Source organism: Chroicocephalus ridibundus, chromosome 4 (assembly GCF_963924245.1).
Source record: "Chroicocephalus ridibundus chromosome 4, bChrRid1.1, whole genome shotgun sequence".
In the NCBI taxonomy this organism is placed as follows: domain Eukaryota; kingdom Metazoa; phylum Chordata; class Aves; order Charadriiformes; family Laridae; genus Chroicocephalus; species Chroicocephalus ridibundus.
The window spans coordinates 74,008,108-74,034,005 of NC_086287.1; the positions used below are offsets into that span (position 1 = coordinate 74,008,108).

At 50.3% G+C, this 25,898-nt stretch overlaps 1 protein-coding gene across 1 annotated transcript in view; it reads left to right on the plus strand.

The window, feature by feature from the left end:
• The first annotated feature begins 4,016 nt into the window (after window positions 1-4,016).
• The window catches only part of HYDIN (HYDIN axonemal central pair apparatus protein), a 165,451-nt gene continuing 143,569 nt past the window's right edge, over window positions 4,017-25,898 (plus strand). The window contains exons 1-5 of the mRNA XM_063334137.1: window positions 4,017-4,130; window positions 5,198-5,323; window positions 7,525-7,644; window positions 11,921-12,055; window positions 20,006-20,205. Of these exons, the coding sequence (XP_063190207.1) occupies window positions 4,038-4,130; window positions 5,198-5,323; window positions 7,525-7,644; window positions 11,921-12,055; window positions 20,006-20,205 (674 nt within the window). The 5' untranslated portion in view covers window positions 4,017-4,037. The remainder of the gene's footprint in view (window positions 4,131-5,197; window positions 5,324-7,524; window positions 7,645-11,920; window positions 12,056-20,005; window positions 20,206-25,898) is intronic.

Consider the following 25,898-nt stretch of genomic DNA (forward strand, 5'->3'; position numbering starts at 1 on the left):
AACAGTTTCCCTTGCTAAGCACCTGAAGCTTCTCTGGCAAGGCCTCTGAGCACGAAAGCAGGCTCTGACATCTTTTTGAAGGTGCCGGAGCTGTTGGGAAGGAGCACAAGTGGCTGCCCTGCGAGTGCATCTCCCACCAAGCATGAGAGACTTAGTGGGTTTCACCTTGACGTCTGTCTCCACGTTCTGCCTTCTGAGATGGGAAGCGTCACCCACCATCCAGCTTCCTTTCCTGATGGCACTTCTGTCTTGGTGCCTTGAGTGCACACGGATGTCACGTCTGAGGTTTCTTTGCCTGAGCGTTCGGTTTCCACTCAGATTTGTGGCTGGACATCACGTGGGAGATGTTTTGGAGCGAGTTTCCACAAGCTGGCTGGAGAGCCACCTTGTTTTCAGGGCTGTAATCTTCCCTGGATTGTAAACCCCCAAATAATGAATGTTGGTTCTCAAACTGAGGGTTCCTTGTTCGCTGCCGAGCAGATGTGATGATTGCATCTGCCTGTGGCCTCGTGGGAAGCTGTGGTTTGTAGCACATGCTGTGCCGAAAATGCATGAAGCTCCCTGGCTGCTGAGATGCTCTTGTAAGTTGGGTGTCCTTGGCTGGTGTGTGTGTCTGTGTGTGCGGTTAATTGGAAGAAGGTCACCAGATGGGTATTCACCGGGTGCAACGACGGAGGACACCCCCAAAGGCGCTGTTGGAGCTGCGGCAACGCGGTGATTTCCCTGCTCGCTTTTGCGTCACTGTGATTGGGGTCCACCCTGGGCGAGCAAAATAGAAATTAAATTCTTGCTTTGTAAGTCAGTGCGGAAATGTCTTTGCTCCACAAACAAAGAAATGATTAGCTTGTCTGCAGGGTCTAAACTAATTTATCTGAAGCTCGTGGAACATTAACAAATGCCGCTCTAAGGCGTGCTTTCTAATACTGCCGCAGTCACTCGCTGCGGAGCGAGATATTTAAGAAATAGATGGGCTGCAGTGATTTGCAAGGCTATAACTTTATCGAGGCATTTTGGTGGCATTGTGAACCACCAGAGTAGAGCTCAAGTTGACCAATTATGATATCAAGGAGGCAGAAAAAAAGTCTCCAGCCTGGAGCTGAAGAAATCCCAAAGCCACAAATGCTTGAAGAGGCATCTGTTCCCTTGGGGTGGAATTGGTTAAGGTGGTAAACCCCCACTCTTTACTGGGTTAGTGGACCTTTGCTATCATGGTACTTGCAGGATGAGATGCTGCTGTTTTGGGAAGCTTCTCCCCGCAGCACCCTGAGCCTGTGCAGTGTTTCCCTGCATTAGAGCAGGAGGAGCTCAGCAGGAAAGAAATGAGTAGACTTAACTAATGCCAGACTCTGAATTCTCCTTCCCTGAGGTCCTGGTGCAACCCTCCTGCCCTTCCTGGCAAGGAGATGCTGGGCAGCCCAATTTCTCAGTCCTGCCAGTTGCCTTCCTGCTTCCACTGGGCTCTCAGAAGCCACCAGCCCAGTGACAGTTACTGCTGTGCTGGTGCGAGCACCTGCATGCCAACGGTTCCCTGGCCGGCTCCTGTCCCTCCGGGCTGTCCACAGCCACCAGAGAGCCCAAGGTGATTCGGGAAGCAAGCCTGGGAGCTACTACACAAAGGGAATCCTGCCTGGGAAGCATGCATTACCTGTCCTAAGGTAGTGTCTGGCCACCGGGCAGCAAGGAGGCAGTTGTCAGGAGGGATGCGGCAGTTACGTGATACTCAGCAGGATTTAACTACGTAGCTGGTCTAAGAGCAAATCTGGGGAGGGAGAAGGGGTTTTAATGGGTTCTAAAATTGCTGTGTGACTTGCGGTGATGGTAGAGACTTTTAGCTTAGCCGTAGATACCGGAGTGAAGGGAGCCTGGGGGAAGGAGACTGAAGTTTCTGTGTCCTTGGTGTGATCTTCAGCATGGCACCCTGCTTAGTTTCCTGCCCTGAGTGTGGGGCAGAGGGGGGAGCTGCCATCCTTCCTTACCTTGCTGGGCTGGGGGAGGTGGAGATCTCCCCCCACCAGGCGGGGGTGGTGGGCTGGAAGCGTGTTGCATTGTGGTCGCTGTTTTGTCCCGCCTTTCCAGGGAGATGTGCTTGATTTTCAGAGTTCTGCTCCTTTCCTCCCAGGCTGGGAGCTGGTCCCTGCAGGCTCTGGGGAAGTGGGGCTGGGAATGTGCCTCGCTGGAGGGTGGGGCGAGCTGTAAGGCTGGGATGGGGCTGTGGAGGTTGGAAGCCCTCTGGAAATAAGCATTGCGGGCACGATGAACAGGATTAATTTCAAGTGAAGTGAAATTACAGGTAGAAAATTGGAACAAATAATCCAGTTATTCTCAAGACCCAATTATAAAACACTGAAATCCAGATTAATGTTGTACCGTCCCCATGAGATTTCTCTTGAAAAATAGTTATTTCCAGCTTTAAACCCTGGCTCTTGCTGCAGCACCTCCTCATGCCCATAGGACAGGGTTGTGCTCTTTTGTTTCTTGCAAGAACAAAATCAAATGGCAGCTTTGTCGTTTCTTAACGCTGTACCGTGAATGTGTACAACACTGAAGCTGTTTGGGGAGTAAAAGAATGAAGTTCACCCATGTCGCTTGGAGGACGTGGGTAAAACTTCAGGGGAAGGGAATGGTCAACTTTGTATAGATGATGTCTTGCTGTATACAGCAAGCCCACACAAAAAAGTTGATGGAAGGAAGGAAGGAAGCAGCAGGGAATATGATCTGTGACTTTACTTCATGTCAGGATGAAAAAAAAAAAATATAATTTTGGGGTAGAGCTGGGTTTGAGAGTGCACCAGTCTTTCAAGTCCCAAAAATAAGTGGGCAAATCCATCTGCTCCTTGGTCCCGTGAGCCAGAAAGGGAGGGGAGAATTATTTCTAGTCTAAAGTAGGGCTTAGCGAGTACTGTGCGTGCTTATCTTTGATTCTTGTCAGCGTTTGAGACCCGGTTTCTGGGGTTGTCTTCTCTTCTCGCCCTTTCTTGCACACCCGCTTTGGAGAGGTGGTCCTTGAGCTGGTGACGGGAAGAAGAACGGCCCGTGGACCTGTGAACCCATGCTGCTTGTAGGATAAGGATGCGGGAGAAGAACTGCCATTAGGAAAAAGTCTTAAGTGGTCCTGCTTTCACATATGTTGCATTTATATTTGGGCTAATTGCTCATGTTCCTTTAACGGTTTCGTGCTTTTATTTCTGCTGTTACAGCCTCTAATGCCTGTAGGGAGCCTTCAGTTTGGGTGTTAATAAATGAAAATTAGGGCCCTCATTCTCTGTGGAGAAATGCTCTTGGGTGCTGTGGTAATTTCATGCCTGGAAGGAGTCATATTTGCCGGATAATTTTTGTAACTTAAACCAACCAAATTAGCCTTGAGAAACTATAGTTCTTAATCAGAGTATTGAACTCTAGGCTCCATTAGTTAGAAACATCACCAGGCTCCTTGCGCAAAGGGTGGACATTTGGTTTGCAAAGCAGGGAAGGAGCCTGATTTTTATTAATGCTCGGGGTGGCAGTGATCCCTGGGTTGTTGATAATGCTCCGAGCACTTCGTAGGGTCAGGTGCAAAGTCACATCGTGTCAGCTGCTCTTGCAAAAATGAAGCAGCTAAGTGACATTTACCCACTTTCTGTTCCCACCAAAAATTGTTTTAAAGAGTAATAAAGGGCAGTTTGGATAGTAGTAGAGGTTTGGTTAATAATTCCAGGAAATGGGGTTCCAAAAGTAACGGAAGGGGGGGAAGGTGAGGAATGCTAGCAGGCCCTGGTGTGTTTGTGGCTTGTGGGACTGCACCCACAGCAAAATGCGGTTTTGGCTTAGGAAATGTTTGTTCTGGGGTTTTACTTCTATGAATCTTCACTCTGCTGCTTAAATATGGTCTAATCACAGAAGAGGCTGGGGAGGCCTTATGTGTTCCAGTTAGGAAGGATGCCGCAGCCTGGAGGTGTGTCCTTTGGCTCTGCCGTGGATGGGATTCTGGATTTTCAAAGTTCCATTGTTTCTCCTTCCAGGTGAGCTGAGACGTGGCCACTGGCACGCTCCATCGGTCCATGGGGTCCTCCAAAATGGCTGAGGGGTTCCAGAGCAAAGTGGTAGCACCTCGTAATCCAAAGCTAATCGGAGAGGCAGAGGAGCCTGTAACTGTAAGTACCTGCTGTGGCCAGGCAGGAGCTGCGTGAAGGCTGGAAATTCCCCTTGTGTCCCTCCGCTGCCTTCCCTTCCTGTTGTCTGGCAGTGCTGTGAAGTTGGATGCCACCTCCCCACCTCTTTGCTGCCGTGCTTCTGTTGGGGGTGACTGTCATGGGGCAGTGAGGGATGGACCGTGTGCTGGTTCAGGGCAAGTCCAGAGCCTTGCCTGGATGTGCCACTGGAGCCACATGAAATGAATGTACTGGGCAGTAATATCTTCTGTCCCGTAGGCATACCTGCCCTCTAGGCAGCCAGGCATGTGGTGGGCCGCTCAAACTCTGCCTGAAGACTTGTGAGACATGGTGGTCCCAGGCAGAATGGGTTCCAAAAGAGTTGTTTTATCTCATCTCCTGTGTGGAGCGCAGATCCAGCCCTGCAGACAGCAGTGGAGTCAGGGCAATTCCTCCTGCCCAGCCCTGTTGCTGATGGGAGCTCACTTGACTGGAGATGACCTCGGGCTGAGGCTCTGTCAAGGAGATATCTCTGTATGCTTCTGTGGAGGGGTCTGTGAGGCCAGAACGGAGAGAAAACAAATGCTAATTAAAAAGAGATAACTCAAACTTGGACCCCTTCCTCTCCGCCTCCCTCTTGGCACGGTGCTGCTTGTCTGCTTTCCTCTGGTTCACCCAGCAGTGACATCTCCACACGCGTGTTGGTTGTGAGCGTTGTGCGAGGACGGAGTTAAGGGATTTCTGATAACTCCTCCCCGCTCTCTTCAAAGGTCACAGGCTCACTCCAGCAAAACCGAAGAGGAAATAAATGCCTGAAGAGCAGAAATCCCCAAACGTGTCACATCAAATCATGACGGAGAAGCTAATGGGACGGAGCCACTTGGTTAGAGCATGTGTATTCCGCTCTATATCATTAATTTATTGATGTTAAATATTTCAGCAGGTAACTTACAGGACTTCCAGGAGTATCCTAGGGGCTGCGATCACAAATTATTCATCAGTGGCACTTGAACAAGAAAAGCCTTTCTGAACAAAGGCATTTCTGCAGCTCTTGCTGTTTTGCGTTTCAGTTGACTCCCTCTGCCTTCCTGAAGGAGATGTCTCTCACCACCAAGCAGAGGCTGGCCAGCACTCGGGAGATGAGGTGGCCCCGGATTATCCAGCCTCTAGACATGAGTGAAACCTCCCATCAAAAGGTAGCCTTTTCCTGCCCTTTTCCTTGCTGTTTGATGTGACATTTGAAGAGAGCGCGGGCTTGCGACGGGCTTGCCTTCAGCTTATCTAAATACCTTGGTGACGAGGTCCTGTCGTCCTTTCAAACTGCTGCTGGGTGGTGGTGGAGTTCCTTCTGTTGGGGAAAAGGTAAAACATTTTTCCCCAGCGAGATGTTGAACTCCTGCTCTGTGCTAAGCAGGATATAAATATGCTCTGCTGAAGTTGGGGCATTTTGCTGGAGTTTGGCTATCATCCCTAAAGCACGATGGTGGGGCAGGACACAAGGGCATGAGCTTGCCGTTTGCCATCCTCCTGCTGAATTAGCCGCCTCCTGCTTTGGCGTAGGCACTGTCAAACGCTTGGGGTTGTGACTCCCTCAATGGTGGCAGCATCGGCCTTTGAAGGCTGTAGACCCTGTGGTAATTACTCAAGATTTAACAGACCCAGTTGCATTAATGCTTTGCATTGGAAGAACGCGTAGGACCCTTGCAAAGTGTTAGATTTTGGCAGATATGTGCAACCTGCCGTGGGTGACCCTGCTCTGGCAGGGGGTTGGACTGGATGATCCCCAGAGGTCCCTTCCAGCCCCACCATTCTGTGATTCTGTGATATACAGGGGAGTCACCCTGGGCAGGGGGGAGTGGATGCACTTTATCTGGACCACTGTTTCCTTAGAGGTATGTTTAAAGCTGCTTTCCTGCAGGACTGCTCAGTATAACACACAGTCCAAACAGGTAGATTACTGAAGTAGGCCGTTGAGCAGAAAATTGCTGTAACAAACTGGTTAAGGATTGCCCTGGACAGCACAGGGGGTCAGGAACGCAGCAGGGGAGTGCACAAATAACCAGCCTTTTGCTGGAGCCGCGTGCTTCCGCGTGAGCGTGACTCCTCAGGAGAGGCAGGAGGCCTGCCTGTGTTTCTCCAGTGGGAACGGTGCAGCTGGAAGAGGGAGGAGACAAAGCAGGGAGAGGGGACAGCAAAGAGCTACCAAGATGCTGAGGGGACTGGAACACCTCTCTGATGAAGAAAGGCTGAGGGACTTGGGTCTCTTCAGTCTGGAAAAAAGACGACTGAGGGGGGATCTTATCAACGCTTATAAACACTTAAAGGGTGGGTGTCAGGAGGATGGGGCCAGGCTCTTCTCAGTGGTGCGCAGCGACAGGACAAGGGGTAACGGGCACAACCTTGACCATAGGAAGTTCCACCTCAACATGAGGAGGAACTTCTTTCCTGTGAGGGTGGCAGAGCCCTGGCACAGGCTGCCCAGAGAGGTGATGGAGTCTCCATCTCTGGAGACATTCCAACCCCGCCTGGACGCATTCCTGTGCCACCTGCTGTGGGTGACCCTGCTCTGGCAGGGGGTTGGGCGGGATGATCTCCAGAGGTCCCTTCCAACCCCTGCCAGTCTGTGATTCTGTGTGAATTTTATCAAAGTAATGCCTCTGCTCTGGAAGCATTTGCTGTTTGCGTGCATTCTCAGACATGCTTCTGCAGCGGTATTAAATAAAACAGCAGTAATAGAATACAATAACGCATCCATTTAAAGCTTATGGGAGGAGGAGATACCAAGTCCAGTCCTACTCAAGTTGCCCAGTACTGCTGAGAAGAGAGCTGAAGCTTATCACCACCCAGCCTTTACCTCACTTGTCTTTTTCCTAACAACTGTGTTACTTTCTTTTTGGCCTTATCTCCTCCGGTACTGTTCTCTTACTGGTTTCTGGGCTCTATATCAAAAAAAAGATATCTGGGGATATGTGGGACTCAGTCTCTCCGTCTCAGAGTAAAGATCACCCCAAAATTGTTTCCCCATGGAGTCTCATGTAAATTCTCAGGTTTCACTTGCTCCAGGAGTGCTCGTGGCTCTTTCAAGTAAGCGCTCTGGAGCTGCGTGACCGCCTTAGCAGAGGGCTCTGCTGGAGGTAAGCGCTGCCTTGCGTTTTGGAGAAGGAAACCTGGAGAAACACCTACCAAAAGAGCCTTCTTAGCTTGAGCCTGCTCAACGTGGGCCAGAAACTTTTGGTCAGCTCGGAACACAGATGGGTGAGCTACTGGTTCCCTAGTGCGAGGTGGGCAGATGTACTCACCAAGAGACTGTACTTCGCTGGAGATCAGTGTAGGGTTCTCATTCATGAATCTTTCTCGCAGCAGCGGAACCCCTCACTACTCTGTTTTGCCTCTCCAGTTCTCAGCAGTTGACCTGGAACAGAGCTTGTTTCAGCCTTTCCCATCCGAGGTGGTATTTCAGAACTACGTCCCCTGCGAGGTCTACGAAGTGCCACTGATTCTGAGGAACAACGACACAGTAAGTGCCAGGACGTGGAGGTTTAATGCTATGCTGGAAGAGGAGAACAGGGTAACTCAGGTGGTGTTACAGCATAGCAAGTTGCCTGCTGCAGCACAGCACGAACAGAATAAAATATCTCACCACCTTGGTTTTACAAGGTGGTAGAAATCTTCCCGCGCTGGGGATTCTCCCCCTGATTTTGGCCATGGGTTGGTGGTGTCTAACCTAAAGGAGCTTTTCTAGTCAGCATCCTTCCCCTTGAAAGCCCTGGGTTGATGGGAACGTTGAGGGCCGTACGGTTCTTACCTGCTCTCATGCTTTACCTTGAGTGTACACCACGTCCTCGTGGCTTCTTGGTTAACCTTGGTGTCGGGCAGGGCATCTCTGCCCCTCACAGCCTGTTTAGCTGCCTCTGTGCGGCTCCCTGCCAGAGCACAGGGGTTGAGTCTTCTCCTCTTTATGCTGGAATAAGTTCTAATTAGTAGCATTAGCCCTCCAGGAAGGGTGTTTTGAAACAGCAGTGGAAACAGACTGATTTAGCAGAAGCAGTGGGAGGCCTTTAGGTGCCACTTCAGGCTCCTGCTAAGCTTAACTCAGTTCTGCTTAGGTTTTCCTAAGACAACGTGGCTTTCTGCTTTCCCTATGGAGAACCACGGCATGCCCGGAGTAACGTGCTCTTGAAGGTCTCTACCTTTACTTGAGGAAAAAAAAAAACTGTGATCGTTTTGAGATTTCCCAGGAAAGTTGAGAAGGGAAAAGTTGAAAAATGTCAGCAATTTTGTTCTGCTGTAAAGAGGAAAATTGAGACCTTTTGAATTTCGGCAGGGGAAACATTTGCTGGAATGAGGCATGTGCCAAGAGCAAGCTGGTGGGAAAAGACAGGAGAGAGGAAAAGAGCTGAGTTAGAAAGTGCCCTGGGAGAGAACATTGTACACGCAAGGGTTTCTCTTGACACGTAACAGTAAGTGTGCTGGAAGCAGAGAAAGGTCAGAAAAAGAAAGGTGTAATTAAAGATAGCAAAGAATAAGATGTATACGTGAGAGGAGGGCAGGATGGGAAGATGGAAGTGTACATGAGAGCAGGTGAATTAACCCCTTCTCCAAATTTACCCCCTGGGGGAAACAAACAAGCGGGCAAAAAAAGCTTTTAGGACATATTGCAGGTGGAGGGAACCGCAGGAGAAGTCCAAGTGTATTCTGAGATAACAGGTTTTGACAGGGACTTGGTTGAAAATGGAAGACCCTTTGGCAAGGAAGGATGCAGGTGTGGTCCCTCAGTTACTCCTGGAGAGCGCTGCGCCATTCCTGGTCTGGCCTTTACCTTGGGAGTCTTGGAAAGATGCGGTGTGGATGCCCAGGCCCAGGGGATAGAGTTCCTGTGGTCCACACTGGTTCTGGGCTCTCTTTGCTGTAGGTATTACAGAATCACAGAGTGGTGGGGTTGGAAGGGACCACTGGAGATCATCCCGTCCAACCCCCTGCCAGAGCAGGGTCACCCACAGCAGGTGGCACAGGAACGCGTCCAGGCGGGGTTGGAACGTCTCCAGAGACGGAGACTCCACCACCTCTCTGGGCAGCCTGTGCCAGGGCTCTGCCACCCTCACAGGAAAGAAGTTCCTCCTCGTGTTTAGGTGGAACTTCCTATGGTCAAGTTTGTGCCCGTTCCCCCTTGTCCTGTCGCTGGGCACCACTGAGAAGAGCCTGGCCCCATCCTCCTGACACCCACCCTTTAAGTGTTTATAAGCGTTGATAAGATCCCCCCTCAGTCGTCTTTTTTCCAGACTTGAAGAGACCCAAATCCCTCAGTCTTTCTTCATCAGAGAGATGTTCCAGTCCCCTCAGCATCTTGGTAGCCCTTTGCTGTCCCCTCTCCAGCAGTTCCCTGTCCTTCTTGAACTGGGGAGCCCAGAACTGGACACAGCACTCCAGATGCGGCCTCCCCAGAGCAGAGCAGAGGGGGAGGATGACCTCCCTCCACCTGCCGGCCACACTCTTCTTGATGCCCCCCAGGATGCCATTGGCCTTCTTGGCCACAGGGGCCCATTGCTGGCTCATGGTCACCCTGTTGTCCACCAGGACTCCCAGGTCTCTTTCCACAGAGCTGCTCTCCAGCAGGTCAGCCCCCAACCTGTCCTGGTGCAGGGGGTTCTTCCTCCCCAGGTGCAGCACCCTACACTTGCCCTTGTTGAATTTCCTAAGTTTTCTCTCCACCCAACTCTCCAGCCTGTCCAGGTCTCTCTGTATGGTGGCACAGCCTTCTGTCCTGATTAAAATGTGCCTCAGTTTCTCTCCTCGTATGGTTCTTCCTCGTTCCTGCTATGTCTTTTGGCTTCAGCTGCTCTGTTATCCGTGTGGTGCTTCCAAACGTTTGTCTTTGCCAAGTACCAGCCAACAGGCAAACAGTTAATTTGCTCTATTCATGCTTCCTCAAGTGGAAAAGAACATCTGCATCAACATTTCTGCCATCCCCAGTAAAAAAATAATAAACTTGTACAGCTGCACCTTGGGATGTGTGTGCCCTGTAAAGGGGAGGCAATGTGTGAACTGCTAACTTTTTCCAAAATTGAATTAGTTTTGAAGCCAGTAAGGCCTCAACCATTGGACAGCACTGGTGTAAAAATAAGATCAGCTCTAAGGAGAAATCCTTGGCGTATTAAAGTACACAAAGGTAGAGATGGTAATCCCAAGAGAGGTCATTATATTCTAATTTTTGCTTGCTTTTAGGTAATGTCCTGGAGAAAAGTGACATTGTGCTCTGTCTCAAAGTTTTCTCACCGACTTCCCAGATTCCGACTGACTTTTACTGCACAGTAGCCTGGGGTTGTCTGCTCCATAAAAATCCAGCTAAGGGTGAAGTGTATTCCAAATAGAAGTTCCGTAATCGTTCCGCTGCGGCAGTGCTTCGCCATGCGCTTACTGCTCTTACCTGTGTGTTGTGAAATGGCTTTTCTGTCTCCAGGCTGCTCCTCGCCATCCTCGGGTGTTCTGGGTGGCTTTTGCTGAAGGTCTTAGCCGCCGGTGCTCACCTCCCAGGGGACTCGGTGACCGAAATGTTTGTCTGTGGTGTGAAACCAGCTCCTGGAACTCGCTGCCCCAGGGCACCGCTGGGAGCGAAGGGTGTTTGGGGAGAGTTCAGGGCTGCCTTGGCCGTGGGGTTATTGGGCTTGGGTGGGTGGTGCAGAATGAAGCTCTGTTTTTCCCAAGCCTCCTGTGGGTTTGTTGTTTATCAGCCAAGCTGCCCGTCAGTCCAAATAGACTTTGTGAGATGAGATTTGGTGCTCGGGGGTTGATAGCTGCCTGCTAGAAGATGCCCATTTGCCATCTCTGTGCTTGTGGCATCCCAGGGGGCAGAAACTCGCAGCTGGGTGCCTGCAGGGACCCCTGGGTGTGGGCAGAAATACCCAGAAATCTGGCTTGCCCGCACTGGCAGCTGCCTGGCTACAATCACCAGGCAGCAAGAGCCTCCGGAGAGCTGAGATTGGCTTTTAATAATGAAACCACACTGTGAGTCAGTGCTGGTCATGTATCTCAAGGCAGAAAATGCCTTTGAAGCCCATAATTGATAGGCACAGCCTGGGGAGGGTTGTCTGGCTTCCCGTTATTTTGGTAAGCTGGCTGCTCTCCTCTTCTGCATCAGCCTTTCCTTGTAGAGTATCGTGCTGCTTTCTTCCTTCTTTCCAGCCCCCTTTAAATTCTCTGAGCCATCTCCTTGTTTCTGGGGTTGTCTTTATTTTCCTGTGTCCCTCCCTTCGCTCTCCTGCAGCTTGTTTTTATTTCCAGTACGGCCACAACACCTGTGGTCTCCTCCTCTTGCTGGCCTGCCTTTGTGACCCCATAGCACTGCAGCTTGACTGCCCCGCTCAAACCCAGTGCGTTAGAAGTGAATTTCTTCCTTTCCCCAGTACAACAAATCCTGCTTTGCCTTCAGTTAATAATACATTCCTCCCCTGGAGGTGTGACTGCACAGATGCACACACATGGAAGCAACCAGGTTCTTTTGGGCTTGTTGAATATGGGCATGACTTGATTTGGGTGTTACATCTTCATACTGCTGGTGTCTTGCCTGCTTGGTGATTCCTCCGCAGCAGGACATTGTCCTACTGCCTCTGGCCAAGAGCTGTTTTGCCCGGGCAGAATGGATTCAAGTCCACCCTGGCACATTATGCGTGTGTGCCTCAAGAGCTAAAAGTGCTTTGGGAAGGTGGTTAAGGAAGGACATCACCAGGACATGACCAGGTCTCTTCTCCTCATGTTTCCATGAGTGGCAAAATTATAGTTCCATATCCTTCCTGCAGGTTCCTCGGCTGGTGAAGGTCATCTTGGAGAGCTCACCTTATTTCAAGCTGATCAGCCCCAGCAATGCATGCCGTAAGGTAGCACCTGCCATGACTTCAACTTTCCGCGTCCTTTTCACCCCTGAGGAGAACAAGGTGAGACTGGAGGTCCCGGGTGGTTGGTGCCTTCAGCGGAAGGTGAATGTGCGTGGATGGATTCAGAAGAGGGCATCTGGTGTGGGTTTTGAGGAACTGTCCTGGTTTCAGTGAGGTTGCATTGGATCTAGAACAGGACAAGAGGTAACAGGCACAAACGTGAGCATAGGAAGTTCCATCTCAACATAAGGAGGAACTTCTTTACTGTAAGGGTGGCAGAGCCCTGGCACAGGCTGCCCAGAGAGGTAGTGGAGTCTCCGTCTCTGGAGACATTCCAACCCCGCCTGGACGCGTTCCTGTGCCACCTGCTGTGGGTGACCCTGCTCTGGCAGGGGGGTGGACGGGATGATCTCCAGAGGTCCCTTCCAACCCTATGATTCTATGATTTCCTTTCCCATGGTGAAGATTATGCTCTCATAGGCTGGAGGCTCTTGTTGTTTTGGATTTTTATTGTCTTTCTATTGGCTGCAGGGATGAGGGTGTCTCACTGCCTGTGGTGGGGCAGCCTCTCAAGGTGTTGTTCTCTGCAGTCTGTCCATTGCTGCATAATTACGGGTTTGGTCCACTAATTAGAAACACAAAAGTTTGTTTAAAAGTGACCTGTTATCTGGAGGACCCCAAGTTGAGCCTGGGCAGAGTGAGGACCCGCCACCCTTTGAAAACTGGAGTCACTTTAATGTATATCATGTTGGACGCAGTCGTGAGGCAGCAGAATGTTATCTCTAATGCCATAGTTTTTCTTGTGCGCTGGTTACAGCCCGGTGAGGTCTGCTGTGGGCAGGCAGTCTGCAGCTAGTCACATCTTGGTGTCCCTGTTAGCTGCTGCAGCAGGGACCGATGGGCTGGGCTTTCTCTCCCTGAGGAAACCTGAGTGTTCTCAAGGGAAGATGCACGTGGAACAGTGGGAAAAGGGCCGGGAGGGGTGTTAAGATGTTTTGCCATCTCCCTGCTCAGTGGTAGGGGGTTAATTATTACGGAAAATACTAGAGGATCAAATAGATCCAGGGAGCTTTTCTCTTTCCCACCTGGCAGCCGCTTCCCTGCCTCACCCTGGACTGGAGGAAAGATGATGCTTTTTCACACGCTCTGTTTTCGTGCCTCGCAGCCGCGCCGTCCCTACGGATGCAGGCTGGGTTGGTTGCCTGCCTGCCATCCAGCTGTGGGCTGAGGGGAGAAGGGATGCCGTGCAGGCGGCAGGGAGCCAGCCTGGCACAGACGGACTGAGCTCTAGGTGTCCTTAGCTCAGCAGGAGATTGGTGTGCCGCAGATGACTTTGAGACGTCTGCCTGAAAGAGGATCACAGAATCACACAATGGTTTGGGTTGGAAGGGACCTTGAAGATCATCCAGTGCCACCCCCTGCCCTGGGCAGGGACACCTCCCACCACACCACGTTGCTCCAAGCCCCGTCCAGCCTGGCCTTGAACCCCTCCAGGGATGGGGCAGCCACAGCTTCTCTGGGCAACCTGGGCCAGGGGCTCACCACCCTCACAGCAAACAGTTTCTCCCTAATATCTAACTCTCCCCTCTTCCAGTTTAAACCCTTTCCCCCTCGTCCCATGGCTCCCCTCCCTGCTCCAGAGTCCCTCCCCAGCTTTCCTGGAGCCCCTTTAGGGCCTGGCAGGGGCTGGAAGGTCTCCCCGGAGCCTTCTCTTCTCCAGGCTGAACCCCCCCAGCTCTCTCAGCCTGTCCTCCCAGCAGAGGGGCTCCATGTGTCCCTGCCCAGGGCAGGGGGTTGGAACTAGATGATCTTTAAGATCCTTTCCGACCTAAACCATTCTGTGATTCTTTGCATGACTTTGTTGGAGAAGCAAGGTTAGGGGATAGCTCTGAGGCATCTTCTATTTCTGCACCAGGCCAGATCTCTCTGGGCAGAGCTGTTTTCTCACCTTTCGCTTGCTGCTTAGATTTAGCTTAACACTTTGTGCTATTCTCAATCAGCACGGATGTAGAAAACTAAAGAGGAAATGCCTGTGGACCCTGGCTCCCCAAGCTTGTGGAATAATCTGTTCCTTTGGAGGGACTGAGAAATTATTTAACATCATTAATATTTAGGGTAAAAATTATGTTGGCCTAGGGCAGTTCTCCAAACTACCCAAGTGACACAAGAGCTTAATCTCGCTGAGATAAGCTTTGCAAAGTTACACTGGTGCCTTTAAAATGTGATTTATTAGTATTAATTAGTGTTCATTTTTGGGGTGGAAGAGGTAAATTGGTGCCCGTGAAGGGCAAAGTGCTGCTCTTCGGGCTTAGAGAGGCAGCGGAGCAACGCGTGAACATCACCGCAAACAGAAGTAGGGTGGGAGAACCCCAGAGAGCGGCAATGGCCAACACTCTGTCCTTTGTCTCGCCCTTGAACAGCTTCAGCGACACCCCGGCAGTTTCTGCTGAACTGGGCGCTGTCATCCTTGCAGGGGTTGGGGTGAAGGACGCAAGCTGCTCGGGGAGGAGCATGTGGGAATCTAGGCAGCAGAATCAAAGAATTTGATAGAAAAGGAACATTTTGTCTCATACTTGGTGGGGTGTGAGTCAGCCAAGTACCGGAGCACTGTAGCTCAGCTAGAAATGCATCAGTAGCGTGGTCAGGAGCTGCACGGCACCTTGAAAACCCCTTAGCAGAGAGGCTGGCTTGGGGAAATGGTTCTGTAATGCCACCTGCATTGGGCTTGCCGTTCCTGGCGTGCAGAATTACCTGCCTTTTGGTTGTGGAAGGCGTATGAGTGCTCCCTTTGAACCACCTCTGCATCTCTGCTGCTCCACGGTCCACAGGGATCGCGGATAACCCAGCCAAGTGAGCCTCCAGGTGGGAGAGTCCTCCTGATGGCGGAGCTGGTTTAGGTGATTCTCTTGAATCTGTTCTTCCCTGGAGTAGGTCTGACTTCAGTGAAGTGATTCTTGATTCACGGGAGTGAAATTGCGGCTAAACCCTACATTAAAGGGCCATGTGAGTTGTTAGTGGCTGAAATCGCAGAATGGTGGGGTTGGAGGGGACCTCTGGAGATCATCCCGTCCAACCCCCTGCCAGAGCAGGGTCACCCACAGCAGGTGGCACAGGAACGCGTCCAGGCGGGGTTGGAATGTCTCCAGAGACGGAGACTCCACCACCTCTCTGGGCAGCCTGTGCCACCCTCAAAGCAAAGAAGTTCCTCCTCATGTTGAGATGGAACTTCCTATGGTCAAGGTTGTGCCCGTTCCCCCTTGTCCTGTCGCTGGGCACCACTGAGAAGAGCCTGGCCCCATCCTCCTGACACCCACCCTTTAAGTGTTTATAAGCGTTGATAAGATCCCCCCTCAGTCGTCTTTTTTTCCAGACTGAAGAGACCCAAATCCCTCAGCCTTTCTTCATCAGAGAGGTGTTCCAGTCCCCTCATCATCTTGGTAGCCCTTTGCTGTCCCCTCTCCGCGTACACAAATGCCTTTCTTGAAAAATGAGCTGTTTCCCATTGTCTCGCAGTCATTTGGGAACGTGCCACGTGACTGGGCTGTCAGAGAGTAAATAAATAGCTGACGTGTCTCTTTGTTTATTGGCACTTGCGTTATAAATACGCCATGCTAATTTTTCTGCTGGGCACCATTTCCAATTAGTTACTCTCACTGCTTGTGATTTACAGGTTTCCATTTTACGGCTCCGGGGGTACAGTGTGGGTGTTCTCGTGCCACTCTGTGTTCCCGGGTGTCCTTGCATTATGGTCTGGCAGTCTCTGCCTCGTTGGAAATCATTGCGGAACCGACTGGCAAATAAACAACAGGCAGGAATACTTACATTTGTGTGTCCTTCAGGCTTACGAATAGGTCATCTTAAAGGAAGAAGGAAGCAAGAAGCACATAAAAACATGGCACGGCTTATTCTGTGTTGTCCTCTTGCTCTTTTCGCTGTAGCCATGCAATATTTTCAGGCAATACAAGCTCCGTCTGTGAGGTTTGCAAAATTCATTACTGACGCTCAGCGGAGACTGAATTAATGCTCATTGAATAATATGAAATATGACAGGACGATGAGTTATTGCATTACCGAAATGAACTCCTTTAAAATTCAGTCCAGCCCTGTTAGAGATGTTTTGTAGCACACAGAAGCTATTCCAAGTGTACTTTGAAGACAGCTCCTGGGAGGAGGAAAGGGGCAGAAGGATCAAGGCAAATGGCTCGGTGCAAAATGAACCCGGAGCCAAGCGACTGGTTTCAGAGCATCCCGTGAATCGGGAGCTGAGGGGGGCAGGAGAAGGGAAGGGGTATCCATCTCTTGTGGAGCCATCGTGATCCTCCTCTCTTTTAACGGCTCTCATTTCCCAGCCTTTGCGATGTGATTCTTTCAGCCGGCACTTTTCAGCAGGCTTGACTTAGCGGTACCTCCTGCGGCAAGGATCTCTTCTTTGCAGCTGTCTGCTGCCAGGAATTCAGCAAACTCTTTCGGATCAGTTTGGCAGCAAACCTGACGCCTGAGATTGCCGGCGTACTGGGCAGCAAAGGCTGATACCACTGTGATGGTAATTCATGTTGGCCTGAGTTTGCAGAGAGCCTGAAATGACATCCGCGAGACAAGCGGTCGCTTTCGTTTTGGTGGGGGCTAATTCGGATGCCAGCGGTGATACTTGGAAGGCCAGAGCTTGTAATTTTTTGCTCATCAAAGGGGGATAAGAGAAGAGGAACCGTCGTACGGTCATCTGTGTTTTCCTTAAAATTGAGAGAGGAGTTGTATGGAGGATGAAGTCGTATTTTCCCAAAAACCTATAGCCTGAAGCTGCATCTAAACACGGCAATTTTTAAAGCACAGATGTGACGCAGCCACTGTCTCACCCGGGCATGTTTATTTAGAGACCTATTTTTAAACAGTCTGCTAAGGTTTTGCTGTTGCAAAGTAAAAGAAGATTTTTAAACCGGTTTCAACTCTACCCTTAGCGGTGACAACCACTGGAAAATGATTTCCTTTTACTTCCCTCAAATGCCTCCAATTGTTGAGATTTCTTTTTTTCTTTATCCCCCTGCTGATCTGAACTCCGTGCATCCTCCTCATTCTACCTGGCATCTGGAAGGGAGAGATAAGTAAATACGGCATGCCAAGACTTCATAAGGCACGCAGCTTTCAATTGGATTTACGATGCCTTTGTTACAGTAGTGGGGCCAAAATAACAACCAAAAAAAAAAAAAGGTAAATAGCGTTCTTCATTTGCTAATGCAGTTTCTGAGGATCTAAACAGTCCAGGACGTGAAGTACCCAGATAATAGGTGCTTTAAATTCACATGGGCTGCCCACAGCTTTTATTTTAGAGGGCTTAGGCTGCAAGGTTGAGTACGAAACTGCTAATTCAGAAAGCCTTGCTGAAGATGAAACCGTTCTCCTGAAATGCGAGATTCAATTCCGTAGGTCCTTTGCCACAGTTCCCTTCCTGGCGTTTTACCTTCCAAACACGAGAAGCGAAAGCCCTTCTGCGGGTTTCCAGCGTGAATAATATTTGAGATGTCTAGAAAGGAGGAAAAAAAAAAAAGAAAAAAAAAGAAAAAAAACCCCAACCAAACAAAAAAACCACCACGTCCTCCTTTATTCTTTTTTACAGCTTGGATGTGACGGTGTCTGTTGCTGCAGCCTTACACCCCGGCTGAGCGGTGGTGGGCAGGCACTGGGTGGTAGCTGTCGTGGTAAAGCCGTAGCGATGTGTCTGGGCCTCCCCCCGGCTGCCTTCGGCCCCGTCCAGGTGTGGAGAGGATGATTATGGGAGGAGGAGATCCCAAGTGCAGAGGAATCTGAATGGCTTCTGGCGAAGGGAGCTTGCCGCCGCGTGCAGCTCCTCTGTCAAACTGTCTGCTTGCTGCTTCGACAATTATAAAAATATCAAAGGAGTTAAAAGCATCGAGGGGGTGGGGCGGGGAGATTGGGACAGGGAACGAATGATAAGAGACAGAGCTTTTATCAACTTGTTGCTAAGAGAGCTGCTGGGGGTAATGGCTCCTGACCCTACTGCAGCCGTTTTACCACTGACTGTAGCAGGGGCAAGGCGCTACTTCCAGCACAGTGATGCCACGTCGTACATCTGGAGATCGATCTGCTCAGCCCTACAGTAAAATGATTTTGGTGGCTTAATTTGCCTTCCTACTGCTAAATGCCAGACAGCTGGGGGGGACTGTCTGGCTCTTCTCTGAGCAAGCCAGGGACTGGGAACAGCGCAGTTGAGTTTGCTCTGGTAGGCATGTCTGAGCGTCTCCTGTCTGCAGCTCCTGATGCCACCACAGCTTGTATTAGGCATGCTAACGAGGCACCAAGCCGCTTATTCTGGAGACCTTACAAAAGAGATGTGGTTAAGGCATCAGCCATGCAGCAGAGAGGAAGCAAAGCTGTCTCCTGTGTCCCTGGAGGCTGGGATGAGATGTAAAGGGAAACTGAGGTTAGACGCAGGAAGAACTCTCTAAGCCTAGGCTAGAGCTGGAATAGGCTGCTGAGGGCAAGGGTGGAATTGTTAGTGCTTTTAAGTCCTTATTAAACATCTCAAGAACAGTTTGGGTGTAGAGCTGAGCCGGTTCTGAGGTGGGGAGATGGATCAGAAAGCATTATATGGACAAGGCTGGGGAGAGACCTAGACATACAGCGAGACCTGGACAGGCTGGAGAGTTGGCTGGAGAGAAAACTTAAGAAATTCAACAAGGGCAAGTGTAGGGTGCTGCACCTGGGGAGGAAGAACGCCCTGCACCAGTACAGGTTGGGGGCTGACCTGATGGAGAGCAGCTCTGTGGAAAGAGACCTGGGAGTCCTGGTGGCCAACAGGGTGAACATGAGCCAGCAATGGGCCCTTGTGGCCAAGAAGGCCAATGGCATCCTGGGGGGCATCAAGAAGAGTGTGGCCAGCAGGTGGAGGGAGGTCATCCTCCCCCTCTGCTCTGCTCTGCCCTGGGGAGGCCACATCTGGAGTGCTGTGTCCAGTTCTGGGCTCCCCGGTTCAAGAAGGACAGGGAACTGCTGGAGAGGGGACAGCAAAGGGCTACCAAGATGCTGAGGGGACTGGAACACCTCTCTGATGAAGAAAGGCTGAGGGACTTGGGTCTCTTCAGTCTGGAAAAAAGATGACTGAGGGGGGATCTTATCAATGCTTATAAACACTTAAAGGGTGGGTGTCAGGAGGATGGGGCCAGGCTCTTCTCAGTGGTGCCCAGCGACAGGACAAGGGGGAACGGGCACAAACTTGACCATAGGAAGTTCCACCTAAGCATGAGGAGGAACTTCTTTCCTGTGAGGGTGGCAGAGCCCTGGCACAGGCTGCCCAGAGAGGTGGTGGAGTCTCCATCTCTGGAGACATTCCAACCCCGCCTGGACGCGTTCCTGTGCCACCTGCTGTGGGTGACCCTGCTCTGGCAGGGGGTTGGACTGGATGATCTCCAGAGGTCCCTTCCAACCCCTGCCAGTCTGTGATTCTGTGTGAGATACACTCTAACAAAGCTATGGGAGCGGGTGGGAAATACGCGTACACTACATTAAAATACATGTACCTGACATTAAAGCAATTATCATGTCCAGCTTATGAAGTATTTCACCAGAGACTGCCTAACCCTTTGGAAAATGTACCTGAGCATCCCCTGCCTAGCTTCAAGGGGATCGTGGCACTGCTGGGACTGGAGTTAGCGCTGTGGCACAACCAGATTCTTGGTGGTGCCTTTAATAGCCTGTAGTTGTTTCCTGCAATCCCTTGCATGAAATTCCTCTGATTTGGTGCCTGGGAATCAAAGCATCAGATAATTTTTGTCTGGTTCTGCCAGCTTGCTGTGAAAGCAGGTGAATCAATGAGGTTGTTTCTTCTTTGCATGTTAACAGTCCAAGTCGTGCCACTGGAACGAAAGGTTGTTAAGGTAGAAAGTACAATTACATTATTGAATGCTGCTCTTAGATTCGTAGCAAACAGCAGTTTTCCTCCTGCCATGGGGACGGTACTGAATGCCCTGTGCTGAGATTTGTTTCTTTCCCCCTCAGGATTATCGCCACCAGCTCACCTGCATCACAGAAAGGGAAAAATTTATTGTGCCCATCCGAGCTATAGGTGCCCGGGCTATCCTGGACTTCCCCGACCAGCTGAACTTCTCCGTCTGTCCAGTCAAGTCCAGCACCCAGAAAACTCTGCTGGTTCGCAACATCGGCAATCGGGAGGCCCGCTACTGCATCAGCACTCAGAGGTAAAGGGACTCAACACCTTGCTTGAAAACACACTCGTGGGTGATAATAAAGAGTAACAAAAAGGAACCAGAGCATCTGAGCTGCTGGATTGCAGCCATGGCTGGAAATGGGCAGGACGTGCAGGGTTTGCGGTTGCTCACAGGGTTTTAAGCATGATGCAACCTTTGATAAATCTGTGAGCTGCGGCGAGGTTTTATACTGCAGCGGCGTCTCTGCCACAGCATCTCGCAAGACCGACGCTGTCGGTTTGAAAGAACAAATAAAGGAAGGCGACTTCACCCCCTTAGGGCTGCATGGGATGCTGCGGGGCAGACGACAGCTCTAGGAGCTCCGTTCCGTTAGACAAAACGCTGTGTTAGGAAAAGGCCGGCTCTGAGCTGGTGATGGAGACATTTAAGAATTCAGCAGCAGCTGTGTCTGTATTAGCAAGGGCAATCGGAGATCATAGATCAAAGCAATTGGTATTGAGGCTCCGACAATAACACCGTGTGGTCCAGGAACTTTATTTTGCAGTAGGTTTGGTCTGGTCCCTGGGACCAAATATTTTTTAAGTGGAATGAACTCCTAAGTAGAGGCTTCAGAACCACTACAGCCCCAAACCAGAACGCTACTGGGGGCACAGGCAAAAGATGCAGCAAATACCTGGTGTGTGGGTTGGGGGCCTTTTCTTAGAATCATAGAATGTGTTGGGGTGGAGGGGACACTTAAAGGCCATCTAGTCCAACCCCCCTGCAGTGAGCAGGGACATCTTCAACTGGATCAGATTGCTCAGAGCCTCATCAAGCCTGGCCTTGGATGTCTCCAGGGCTGGGGCCTCCACCACCTCTCTGGGCAACCTGGGCCAGTGTTTCACTGGAACAGTGCTTCTTCTGGCGCTTTATCTCCCCCAGGTTTTCTAGAGAGCGCTAGAACATGTTAGCAGCCAGCTTGCAACCTCCTGAATTGTAAGCACCTTCTGAAATGGTTACGTACTGCTCTCAGCCAAATGCACCCCTTCTCTGGGGGGTGCCAAGCAGGTGGTGGTTGGTTAGATAAATGCCTGATGTGGATTGTGTTGTGGAGAGCCTGTCCCGCTCCTTAGGGTCTCAGAAGGCAATCACCGGTTTTCCAGCTTGCTGAACTGGAGAGGGCAACGCTGTTTTGACCCTGCATCTGCAAAGAAACCGGTTGAGTTGGCTGGTAATGAGTTGGGAGTTGATGGGTCCCAGAGGTCTTGGCGTAGGAGCTGAGGTCAAGATTGCAGCTAAGACCTGCTGTCTGACTTGGTGCGCTCGAGTTGCCTCTGTTTCTTCCACAGGCAAACAGGGCTCAAAAGAAGACTTTTTACTTTTCTCCCGTGAAACGTGAGGTTCCAAGAGGAGCCTCCACCAAAGCCTAACAAGGCTATTTAAGCAGGCTTCTAGGATGCTATTTAGGCAGGCTGCTGCTTTCACTGTGGAAATACGTAGGCAGGAACTTGTAAATGACTGTGTAGTTTTCCTCTGGGACTTCCAGATCTAGTTGTCACCGCCAAAATAAATACCCAGTAAAGTCTAGCGTCTTTTTGCCATGTACCTGCCAACTCTTCTATGGAGCGATGCAACGTATGTCGCATCCTGCTTGGTACGGATTTTAAGGGTTTCTGAACTTCAGCAGTTACGTATTTCAGTCCTGGTTCGCAATAAGGAAATGGGAAGAATTACAGAGGTTTTATTTCAAACTACACAAAAAAAAAAAGTAGACTTGTGAGTAGCTGGATTGCATGTGTGCGGACATCAAAAGCTGGTATGGTTTCCCTTGTCAGCTGAGGGCATCAGTCATCTCTTCCATTTCATCATGAACCTTTGAAAGCCAGTTTGAAATTTCAAACAGATGATTTCAATCTTTGAATATAAGCAGGATTTTATTCTAATTAAGTCGCCCCCACTTTCATTTGGATTTCTTATTAAATACTCTGAAGTTCCTGTGTTTCTGCTCTTTTTTTTTTTTTTTGCTTTAAGTGTTCAGCAAAATGTCACGATGAATTCTTCATTGGCAACTTCCTTAAAGGTTGAGTTCCTCTAATGCCTGTCTGTCTACCATCTGCCTATACTTATATCCACAGGTGTATAGGAAATAAGAGAAACTTGGGGAATATGTGAAATGGAATTGGGCTGATTTACAAGATAAAATCACAGAGTACCTTTGGGGTGGAAGGGACCTCCGGAGATCATCTGTGCAAACACCCTGATCAAATTAAGACCAGTGTTGAAGTTTGATCAGGTTTGCAAGTAACACAACTTGCTACTCTGGGCCTTTTTGTGTTGAGATTTGAATGTCTTCAAGGTTCCCTTCTTTGGGTTCATGTTCCAGTGTTCAACCTTGTGGTGATTTTTTTCTTTTTAACTCGTATCTACTCAGCTTTTCCATTGCTGTAGCTTGTGTTCGCTTTCCTGTGTCCTATAGCTGCATATCTCAAAGAAGAGCCTTGCCCCATCTTCTCTACGCCTTCCCTTTATGTAATTGTAGACAGCACTAAGGTCGCTCTTCATCTTTCCTTCTCAAGGCTGTAGAAAGCTGTTTATCTCAGCATCTCTCTGCATGCCCTGGGCTCCAGCCCCTAAGGTCCTCTTCTGTAGAAATGCTTTCTATCCCACCAATGCCCAGCCTGTCCTGCCAGGGGTTATTCTGTCCTAAATACAGGATTTTGTGTTTCCCATCAGCCAATTTCTCCAGGCTGCTGTGGTTCCTCTGAATCGCAGCCCAGCCCTCCAGTGTGTTGCCTGCTCCCCCTGGTTTGATATAATCCACCAGATTTTGAGTGTTCCCTCCTGTTGACCAGGTCAGGATGGCCCTTTGCATCCTGAGACCTGAACAACCGTGTTCTCCAGATGTGATGAGGTCACGCTGTGCCAGGAATGGTTATTCCAGCCGGTGCTGGGGACCATATGCTGTGACGTATCATCACTGCACCGCACCAACTCTTTTCGTGCCGTGTGCCTCTGGACCCCCTCTACCATATAGGTAAATTTTCACATGAATGACTGGTAGCAATGAGCAATGGTTGGTTCTTTGTGCTATGAGAAGTTGCTCAGATACCTACCACTGAGCTCCCAGGTGAGCCCTGGGGTTCTAGCGACCCCAGCAGACGAGAATTGACCTCCCAGTTGGCATGACAAGTTGGCTTGAGAATCAGAGCAATGCACAGCTTGACAGACTAGTAGATCATTAGTTGGCAATTGTCTTTGAACAAATATATTTACACGGGTTTTTACAATAGAGGCCATTTTCCTACAAATATCAGGAGATTAACGTCCGTTATAGAGGCTGCATCGCTATAAACAACAGAGGTAGTGAAGCTTTAGTTTAATGTCACTGATTCTTTCGAATGACTTCTGTAATAACTTGATGATTAGTTATTATTGCAGAACACTTAAAACTGTGATTTGGAAATGAAAGAGGTGATTCTGCCCCTCCGCTCTGCTCTGGCGCAACCCCACCTGGAGTGCTGTGTCCAGCTCTGGAGCCCTCAGCACAAGAAGGACACGGAGCTGTTGGAGCGGGGCCAGAGGAGGCCCCGGAGATGCTGGGAGGGCTGGAGCCCCTCTGCTGGGAGGACAGGCTGAGAGAGCTGGGGGGGTTCAGCCTGGAGAAGAGAAGGCTCCGGGGAGACCTTCCAGCCCCTGCCAGGCCCTAAAGGGGCTCCAGGAAAGCTGGGGAGGGACTCTGGAGCAGGGAGGGGAGCCATGGGACGAGGGGGAAGGGGTTTAAACTGGAAGAGGGGAGATTTAGGTGGGATCTGAGGCAGAAATTGTTTGCTGTGAGGGTGGTGAGCCCCTGGCCCAGGTTGCCCAGAGAAGCTGTGGCTGCCCCATCCCTGGAGGGGTTCAAGGCCAGGCTGGACGGGGCTTGGAGCAACGTGGTGTGGTGGGAGGTGTCCCTGCCCAGGGCAGGGGGGTTGGAACGAGATGATCTTTATGGTCCCTCCCATCTGGAACCATCGTGTGATTCTGTGAGCTGTGTTCCCTGTCCTGGTGAGCTCAAAGTGTAAATACGAGATGCAGTAATCCAGAGTTATGGCATGGGTGCTGGGGGAAGGGAGTGCCAGCCTTATGACTGAAATGCAGGACTGGTTTAGTCTCGTGTAGTGGAGAATTTAAGGACCTTACATTGAATGTCTGCTTAACTTTTGCTGAGCAAGGATGCGGTGCTGGGTTAAAGGCAGTTTTGATATCACATTGTAGCTTTGGTGTGTGTTACGGGCAAGCACACACGGACGCATGTTGGGGAGGGAGGAGGGTTAGTGGAGTAGAAGGGAAGGAGAGATCTGTCTGAGCTCACAGACCCCTCTAAGGGCCCTCTAAGCCCTTATTCTCTATTTGCACAATGGGAACTCTTGTTTTCTGAGCAAATTCAGGCTCTTGCCCGTTCGCAAGCCAGCTGCGGATGCCACCATTTCCTAATCCAATGTTCTGCTCATGTCGCTTTTCTTTTACCTCCTTCCTCTGGATTTACTTCTCTATGGCATCAAGCGTAGTCTATCTGCTTCCACCTTCGATGCTTTTTTTTAGCCCGTCTCCGGTCCTCTCCTTTCCTCTCGGTATTGAGAGCTCAGCTTTTACATCTGGCCACTTCGTGATGACGTTCCCTGCCTCTTACTCGTTTGCCGAGGGACTTTGATATGTTCTGTTGTGCGTTCAACTCTGAGGAAGAGCTCTTAAGTGAATCCATGGGGCCAATTCAGCATCCTTCTGCTGTTCCCCATTGGGATCTCTCCCCTCCCATGGTACCTCCCAGAAAACACGGCCGGTTTTTGACCGCTTTTTCATTCAGGAAAAGAGCCACCAAAGCACTCCCTGTTATGCAGGTCTGGCTTTGTGCCTGTCCTCCCTCTGGACGTCCATACCCAGCTCTTAACTGCGTAGCTTGGTAATAAAAAATAATAATAGTACAAATATAGAAAGCCTCTTCCCGTCGTTATCATTGTTAAGGCAGGATAATGAGTTTCTTCTCCATGACATTCAGGGAGATAAATGTCATGCCAGTATATTTGAGTTGGAAATGGCCTTTTTCTGACGTTACAGACGTTGTGCTATGCCATGCTTTGGGGCCAGAGGATCATCCGAGATAAGATCCATTTGGTAATGTCCCTACCAAGCTCGGGAAATTCTCCTGCCAGGCACAGTGCTTGGAGCCCCCTTGCATCCCTCCCTCTAGTACCCACATACTACATGGAGGCGTGGGCCTGAAGAACTACCATAGGACGTACAAAGACCATCCAAGGGTACGAAAATAGAGCACAGGTGCAACGAAAGAAGGAAAGATGGAGCTTGTGAGATGAGGACTCTAGACAGGATTTTTCAGCACAGGGATGGGGCTTGGATGCTTTGACCTAACAGACTGGGTTTACTGGAATAGTATGCTTTGGCTGCTGTACCATTACTAAAAGTAACATATGCTGAGATTAAATGATCTTTAGGTTTTTCTTGCAGGAGGTCTTAGCGGACAGATGAGGCAATTCAATCACCCGTAGACTTTCCTGCCTTCCTTGGGGTTGGAGGGAGCTTGTAATGAAATCAGTTCTCCCAAACTCCAACGATAATGCCAATTAAGGCACTAGCAGAGCAACGACAGTGCGGTCGTACAAGGTAGACGTAGTGTGGGACTTGAGGAAGAGCGTTGCAGCCTCCTTGCACGCTGCATTTGCTACACGTATGATTGCAGAGGAGCGAAG